We start from the raw sequence: 8729 nt of genomic DNA, 5'->3' as shown, positions 1-8729 counted from the left end.
GGGCATCCCTGCCACTTGCTGACCTCCTTATTCACCAATAAATCATCTTCCCAATCTTTCTATATGCTATAAAAATATACCATATATTTTTATATATCCTACTACAGAGATCATACAACGGCACAAGTGGAAAAGCCTTTCTGACGACCTTCCAGTGGGTATTTATAGTGTGTGTAACTGCGTGCTACCTTACAAGCTAAGCAAAGGTAAATATCCTGTCCTCAGATTTGGTACAATCTATACATGACCCCAGACTTCTTGCGTTTCAACTGAGCCCTCCAAAAGAAATATTATCGCCAATTTCTGTGTATTTACACAGACATGTCCCAGTTATTTCCTTCCAGAGCGCAGTCTGAAGAGCAAAGCCCAGACTGGCAAGCAGGGGCAAACAAGTAGCTTTTACATATTAAAATGTAAAAGAAAAGCCAAGGAACTATGATAGGACAGAAAACACAAATGAGAAAGATGTAGAATGAAGTCTCTGGCATTCCTCTGCTGTTACCAATTTCTTTCTCTTCCTTCCAGCCTGTTCTGCCTCCTTTGTCTCTCTAAGCCTCCCCTTTAATCATCTCTAGCCCACCTCAGTCCCTAAGGTAAATCAGTTTAAGAGCTGGCCCTTCTCTCACCCCATTCTGCAGAAGGTGTGAAGAGGAAGAGGTCAAAGCAAGCCCTGAAAGTCAACCCCTGAACAAGCCCAGAGATGACCACTGCATCTTCTCCCATCACGTCACGTTCGATGTTCAGCACCATCTCTCCCGGTGCTTCGGAGCAGCAGTACGATGCACGTAGCATCGAAGGGAAAAGGACATTTGAGAAGTATGTTTTGAGGATTTGTTCTGAGGGAAGGGCGAGGAAAGGAAAAGGCTGATTTATCTGACCCAAACCTTCTCTGAAATCCTGGTTAACCTCTTCAGGCCAGAAGCAGGCTTGAGTACAGACTGGAAGTGGCCAGATCCAATTTATTGCTCTCTTAATTTCTTATGGTATGAGAAATCATGGTCCACGCACAGAGGAGAAAAGTCTAGGAGTGGGAGCATTTCAAGCTCCAAGTACCTGTTAGCAGAAGCCGTAAAACACACCATAGCCCTCCTGTGCCCCCTGAACTGTAAGGTATTTTACCCACTTCTAGTGAAATCTTCTCAACTTCCTACCCATCACCCAAAGATGCTTGATCCCTTATTTCATAGCTGACGTGTCCAAATACCTACTGTGCTTCGACTCTGGAGATATGAGGTGGGCCCACTGACACATGCTCATCTGGCTGCAGGCAATCCCTCCACCTCCCCCTTTCCCTGCCAGCCCTGCACAGGCAGGAATGATGGCTCACAAGCTGCAGCCAGCTGTCGCTGGGCCCGGCAGTGACGCTGGGTGATGCTCATCCTGCCCAGGAAGGTTATGCTGCCACTCAAACTCCAAAAACATCTTTCTCTCGTTTAAAGACTGCGAATATTGAACAACTTCTTTGACTAGATACAGTTTCTCCAGCCCTGGATGGTGGCATCAGTGGTCAAATGCTTGCACAGCATCCAAAGAACACCACTTTTACCAGAAAACACATATTTTACTATTAAGTGCATCCACAGTGATTACTGATATCCCATAGGCAGACAACGATATAGACCCTCAAAAGAAATTCCCTGCCTCCCTTGCTCTGTCAAATTGTATTCCCCACCCAGGCAGAACACCACAAAACCAAACATGAGTCATTTTTTTTCTCATGCATAACAAATATCAGAGAAACTACAGCCATTCTCATAGATGGGATAGCCCAAGATTTTAGCTGATACAAGGGAACATCCTGAAGTTTTCACAAAGCTTTTTAATACAATAATTGTATATTAAAATAGTATTTTTATTCATCTGACATTTTCTAATGTCTGTGTCCCTTTGCCACTCTTTGCAAACTAGTGCAATTCATGCCAGTCAAACTGACCAAGGACAAAATCAATGGCGAACTGATCAACAACATTTTTACCCAACAGATTAAAAATCATCACAGAAAACAGTTTATTTCAGGTGTTCTGTTTCTAGGTGTGTCTCTGATATTTGTTATCTGAGACCGCGATCTCTACAAATCCTGTGTTTTCAGCTTGCTATCTCCTTAAATCAAAGCCAAAGATTAGGAAGGCATTCCCAAACAGAGGTCACTGGTAACAGCGCTGACTCTTCACAACAGCTATAGCAAAAATTCTAAGAGATTTTCTTTTAATTCAATATTATTTTCATTTTAAAGGCAAAGAGCAATTTTTAATGAGTAGCTGAAGCATACTGAGCATGCATTAAAATTGTGCACCCTTGTGTATTTTCATAAGCTTTGAACACCACAAAACACATCGAAGTACTACAAACCCCACAACTGGATTAAGTTCAGCTCAAGAAAATCTTTTATGAAAAATTCATAGCAACACTACAAACTATGGTGTTTTCACTCCTTGAAGGCACCAGTGTAATTAATAAGTCATTCAGAGTCTTGAAGTACATGAAAGAAAAGTTCAGTAATTTCCTCCATCTGGATGAACCCCATTTTCATAAATGGTGAAGACTGCCTTTGACTCACTCATATGCATATTTAGCCTTCATACAAATGAAGTACACAGGTGACGTGATTTGCTCAAATTCATTTGTGGTAGATCAAGAGCAGACCGGCACAACTCAGATCTCCTGAAGCCCCCACCCGCTGCCCTTCCCCTAGGAACTTACACTGCCTCTCCTAAAATCAAAGCTCTGGCTTATTGTTTCAAGCTACAATCAAAACAATGTATTTTCCTTTCCAGAGAGCACTTACGTCCTGGAGAAGTTTCTCCAAGTTTTCCTGCAGCTCATAAAAGTACCGAGAAGTAATAAGACCTTCACGAGATTTATCCAGGCAGTCTCTGGCCAGTTCAATAACTTGATGGTGAATGAAACTTAGGACCCCGTCTGCTAATTGCAGCACGTTCTCTGGAGCATTAGAGGCAATAAACTCAGCCAGCCGTTCTTCCATCTGCGCCGTGGCCTACGAGTACAGCATAAACAGAAATTATTCTTAGATTTTGCTATCCCAGACTTTAAACAAGTAGGGCGCTCAAGTAAGACAGTCTTAACTCCAAATTGCACAAGGCTTACAAAAATATTCCGAAATACAATAGTATTTTGCTGAGAATAAAAACAGCGTACCATAGGCGAAAGTTATGTTCACAGCAGCAAACAATAAAAATGGATCAGAACACACTTTCTGAAAACGTAAATGACCATAAAAATATCCAGGTCCTGAGGCTGGTTTCCTCCCTGGGTCTCCAGAGCAAGGATGTAAGATACGAGGCAGTTTTCAGAACTTCCAGGCAAGACCACGGAACCTGAAAATCACTGCCCCATCCAACAGACCCACGACATTTCTACCACTGTAAGCACTGATATCCTGTCTCCAGAGAAACATCTGGTTTTGCTGTCAGTAGAACAGGAAGGAATGGCCATACCAACAGCTCTGGGATACACGATCTCCTACGCTCATTCCAATGAGATGTTAATTTTCAAAGCTGGATTCCACAGACCCACAAACTGCAATATTCAGATTAAAAAAAAAACCAACCCAACCTACAGTTATTGCCACTGCAGATCACTTCAGTGCATTTCAGTGTGACTGAATTCAGACTGACTTTTCTAAAAATCCAAATCAACCTTCATTGCTGCTCTGGTACCAAAAAACCGAGTGGCAAAGTTGATTTTTGGCAAAACCTCCAGTATAATTTGGAATGGCTTTAAAAGAAGACTTTGCGTTTCCAATAAGTAAAAGGAAAGCCTACCAAAACCAAAGGAGTTTGGATCAGTATAAAGCAATTTTAATGCAGTTACACATGGGAATAATGAGAGAATGATATTCAACATATTCTGAAATTACTCTAAAATAGGATCTATGAAACGAAGCAAAACATCCCTCTTCCAGACTTGATCTGATTTGGAATTTAAAGAAAAAGACAAGTAAAAAATATATATGGAGACTGGCCTCAGACAACACAGATGGACTGAGCAGCCAGAGCATGGCCCTTCTCATTCCTGCGAGCATTTGTCAGGCCAATAAAAGACATGACAAATTCAGTAAACATGATGCACGTTCACAAACACAGAAAGCTTTCCCATCTCTTCTGCTGCAGAGTCGGCCTGTGAAGCAGAGAAGGCAGCTTCAAACTCACAGCAAACTGCACTGCTTGGAAATCTGAGGTAAGAGCTGGGCTCCTTCTCCAAAGAGCACAACCAACAGATTCTGAGCTCAGTCACAAGCTCACTGGATGTATTATTCAAAACAGCGATTCCTTACCTTTGGAAACCTTTCTTTGTACACATGATTCATCATTATTATTTCACTGTCAAAGGAAATTGGGGAGCGACCCGGGCTAGAGGAGAAAAGAAAGCATGTTATCATTCACAGCTACCACATCAAAACCCTCCAAAATCTCATGCTGGTCATAATGCTGCGGCGCTGACCGCAGCTCTTCCAAAGCTTTGACTTCGCTTCAGTAATGGGCAGGGGCTGAACTTGAGAGAAAATCCTATCGAGCCATGGCAACCTACAGCTCTCCTGGCTAAGTCATCTGAAAACTGCTAGCACTCCTCTCTTCACGTGAACTCGGGCAGAAACCCACCTACTTTCAGTGAATGCAAGCCCTAATATAAAAGCATGTAAAAAACATCAGCGCACTTCTTGCAGGTACAGCATATTTCCCTCGTCCTCTTACTGCCCCCCAAGGTAGCAGCCTTGCCCAGGAAGGAATCACTGTTGTTTCTGGAGTCTCTAGTGCCAGAATGGAGCAGAGAAAAATGAAACAAGAGACTTGGGATGGTTTGGTTTGCTTTGCCTGAAGAATACGACGCTACAGGAGGGACGGATGAGCAGTGCTATTCAGCTAAATCTTCTATATAAATACCACAAGCAATAGGAACAGAATACTTTTAGGAAAACTGCGCTCCCTTGAGGCATGTCACACCATGGATGCATATGCATGTGTGCATAGGTTAGCAAGCAACTTCAAGGCTTCAAAAACCAGGATGCTGAATCTTGACAAATTGCATTTATATTAATGTTTGGGTGTTATTTTTTTTTAACAGAAGAGCTGCATCTCATTTCATCACATCTGATGGTATGCACCGCTCTGACTCATTCTGCCACGGAGGACAGCCCGAGTGAGGTAATGCGGCTAAATCCCTGGCTACAGGATCGCCTACAGCATCTCATTTCTCTGGTTACCTTGTTTTAATGCTCAAGACAAGCAAGGGCTTCAATTATTTGGTATCTCATGTGATCATTTGTGATTTTAAGAGTCCTACATATTGCTAAAAATATTTCCTCTATGTCAGAAAACAGAATTTTATCTTGAATGAGTTCAAACATTCTAAACCTTCTTGTGAAGGGTGAAATGAATCTCTCTAAATGGAATAAATGCATTTTAAACTCGGAATGCATTACAGCTCCTACCTTGCTGCTAACCTATTTAAAGGAAGAAACATTCTTCGGGGAACATATATTTACAATTCAAAGAAAATTTAACTCGCTGGCTCACAGAATATAGCAATTCCCATCTCTCTTCATGCCTGGCGCTGGAATTCCGTGAATTACATCGTGTCTTGTTCTTATTAAGGTTTATCCCTCAGCTTGGGAAAATACACTTCAGATTAAATCTCTCACCGAATCCTTATGTTAAATGTGAAAAAAATTATTTGGATGTTTTGGATACCAGGTAAAAACACATTTTCATCAACTGTTTTTGAAGAAAATATATCCCTTAGCATTGTAGAAAGCTACTTTAAATCAAGGAAAAAATTCTTCAAAAAGAAACTTACATTTATATTCATATGTAATGTGTGACATAATAAAAAGAAGGGTAAGAACATTTAAATTTCAGACGTAGAAGCAAATTCACACACACACCCAGCCTGCTATCTTTATCCTTTTATCTCCAAGACCAAACCCACTGACACAAACGCTTGTTTACTGGCAGTTTATCTGGAGCTGAAGAACTCGGTGAACATAGTTATTGAAGAATTTATTTTCCCATAATGTATTGTTTCTCTGTGTGACTTAAGTGAGGTATAAATTACAAGGCTATATAAGCCCTTTGATGCTGACGACAGAAACAGGGAGGCACACACGTACTTCATTTTCACACTAAAGCAGTCCTTCTGAAGTCTGTGCATGCTTAAGTATTTGCTGTCTTAGGGCAATAAAACATAGGGGGTTTTGTCTTTTCCTTTCATATGGATACACAAGATGAAGAGCTATACAAAAATCCTGCTGCTCAAGATGTCCTGCCAGCAGATGTAGCGTTTCCATAAGGAGAACCATAGTGATACAGGAGTTTATTAGGTTTGCTTTTGTTTTTTACGATTCTGAAACAAAATAATTTTTATTTTCTTTGCACAAGCGTGTTGTATTTTGCAAGAAAGTAATCACTTTTAATCCCTCAGCTTCCTTGAGTATCGGCAGTTTTGCCTCTCAGCTTTGGAAGCTGATTACTACCACTTATTCCCACCCAGAACATTGAAACAGCTCTGGATAGAACCTGGGATCAAGGTTCAAACTGTCATTCTAAATAACATTTGCCCAATATCACAAGTCAAATTAAACATCTAGCTGACTATAGAAACACTGCAACCTAATATTCTGTGCCATAATTTTTCAGGTTGATGCTTAGCCTGGGAAAGTACAGACATAGTTAGATGGCTAAGTGACTAGCTAACCAAGGGCTAGCTGCCAGGCACTGCTGCTTACTGTACAGCACCTCTGAGACACAACCAGGCAAAAACAGAAACCAGGACTGGGCGGATCGCTGAATGCCACCAAGGGAGAACATAAGGGAAGTTAGGAAAAAAAATCCCAAAAAGGATTTTAATACATTTTATTGGCATGACAGCTTTTCAAATGCAAAAGCTTCACACATCTATCTCTAGCACCAAAAATTTCACATACAGAACTAAACCGGTCTAACATTTCAAGCCTCACAAAGGAACAGGTTATTTTCTGTAAAACACAGGACACGTACTGTGCACGTGCAGAACATTTTATGACAGAAAGCAGGCTGCTTCTCCCTTCTTGGTGCAGATAGGTAGGTCAAAGAAATTATTATTGTCATCGAGTTTTTCATTTCAGCAGAGCAGACATTAGAAGAATAGGATCTGTCCCCCTAAGCTTAATGGCAGAATGAAAAACTACTCTCTTTTCTCCTTCTTCTCCCTCACTCTGCTTTATGAAATGAGGTGGTCGTAGACGTTCAGTGACATCTATCTCCCACAAAGGTTTCCAGCCTTCAGTGTGTCAAAACTCATGCGTCTTTATCTGATGCTAGAAAGTGAAAATGGCTTACAGACAGCTGTTTCAAGAAGTAGCATTTATAGTAATAAATTATATCTTACAAAATCTAGTGTAACTGTGGCTAAACAAAACTGAGGTGTTTGTGAATACCTATTTTTCCTTTCACCATGACAGCTGTATTTACTAGGAAAACGCAGAGAAGCTGAAAGCACTCCAAGCTCTTTTCTGCTTTACTCCACACATGGAGGTTCAATTAGGATGTATTTTACAGCCTGATACCAAAGTCAGTGTCCATGGGAAAATTAAAACCATATGCCTTAATATTCTGTTATTTCCAAGCACACAAAATAAGGAATTTTAACACTAGAGAGCTGAAGTTGTATGAAGTAGAAACTCAGTTAAACCTTCTGCTGAAAGTGAACAAAGCACTGGTCTTCCTCTGCCCCCAAGAAATAAATATATAAACTTCTGACCTCCCAGTATTAATGTAATTTGTGTGAGTCAGAAAAATCCCCGTGAAAAAAAAGAGGCAATAAAGCAGTAGCAAATACGGACAATCTACATCTGACCATGACACTTCAGAGCAAACACGACTCCGTGTTGCACAGAGACCACAACACCGAGACCTCGGGGCCCATCCTGCTTCTGGACAGGGCAATGGCCAAAGGGGAACTGAGCTCGGTACAGCAGAACCCACCTGCTGACGTCAGAATCTACACAACAGGCACAGTAATCGCGAAAGACAGCTTCCCACAGAACTACAGCTATCTACACCACAGAGGAAATAACGTAGAAAATGAAAAGTGCAACTTTGTTTTTCACTCAAAGCTCTTTGTCCTTGCATAATCATAACCAAACAGCACAGAAAGCCCACACTGGGCAGTTATTCCAGTGCTGCTACAAAAATGGGAACCTGAGGCAAAGCAGGATATACAGTAATTCTTGGGACAGGTAAGCAGTGAAGCAGAACAGTAAAGAGTCTTTCTCACTGAGTGCTTTGAAAAGTCATTTCTGAGTTTGCTTACATACTTTTGGAAATTTTTTTTCATTCATTTTTACAAACACTGAGCTTCAGCTGTGTTGGGTCTGCGGACAAATACTGTGTGTGATTAGTTTTGTATCGCTGAATTGTTTTCCAGTTCAGCCCCTTTTTATACTAGGGGCGACATTCTTAAATGTAAGGGATTTTTACATTTATAAATATAAACAATTAAGTAATAAATAATGTCTTTTGGAAATTTTTTTTCATTCATTTTTACAAACACTGAGCTTCAGCTGTGTTGGGTCTGCGGACAAATACTGTGTGTGATTAGTTTTGTATCGCTGAATTGTTTTCCAGTTCAGCCCCTTTTTATACTAGGGGCGACATTCTTAAATGTAAGGGATTTTTACATTTATAAATATAAACAATTAAGTAATAAATAATGTTTATAATATACATGGATAT

At 40.7% G+C, this 8729-nt stretch overlaps 1 protein-coding gene across 1 annotated transcript in view; it reads right to left on the bottom strand.

Moving 5' to 3' along the window:
- The window catches only part of LOC104514032 (microtubule-associated serine/threonine-protein kinase 2-like), a 66456-nt gene that overhangs the window by 32230 nt on the left and 25497 nt on the right, over positions 1 to 8729 (bottom strand). Inside the window, exons 8-9 of the mRNA XM_010157563.1 lie at positions 4295 to 4370; positions 2786 to 2995 (exon numbers count right to left, since the gene is read on the bottom strand). Of these exons, the coding sequence (XP_010155865.1) occupies positions 2786 to 2995; positions 4295 to 4370 (286 nt within the window). The remainder of the gene's footprint in view (positions 1 to 2785; positions 2996 to 4294; positions 4371 to 8729) is intronic.

Source organism: Eurypyga helias, unplaced genomic scaffold (genome assembly GCF_000690775.1).
Source record: "Eurypyga helias isolate BGI_N326 unplaced genomic scaffold, ASM69077v1 scaffold14438, whole genome shotgun sequence".
Classification (NCBI taxonomy): domain Eukaryota; kingdom Metazoa; phylum Chordata; class Aves; order Eurypygiformes; family Eurypygidae; genus Eurypyga; species Eurypyga helias.
This window is presented reverse-complemented; position numbering and strand designations above follow the sequence as displayed.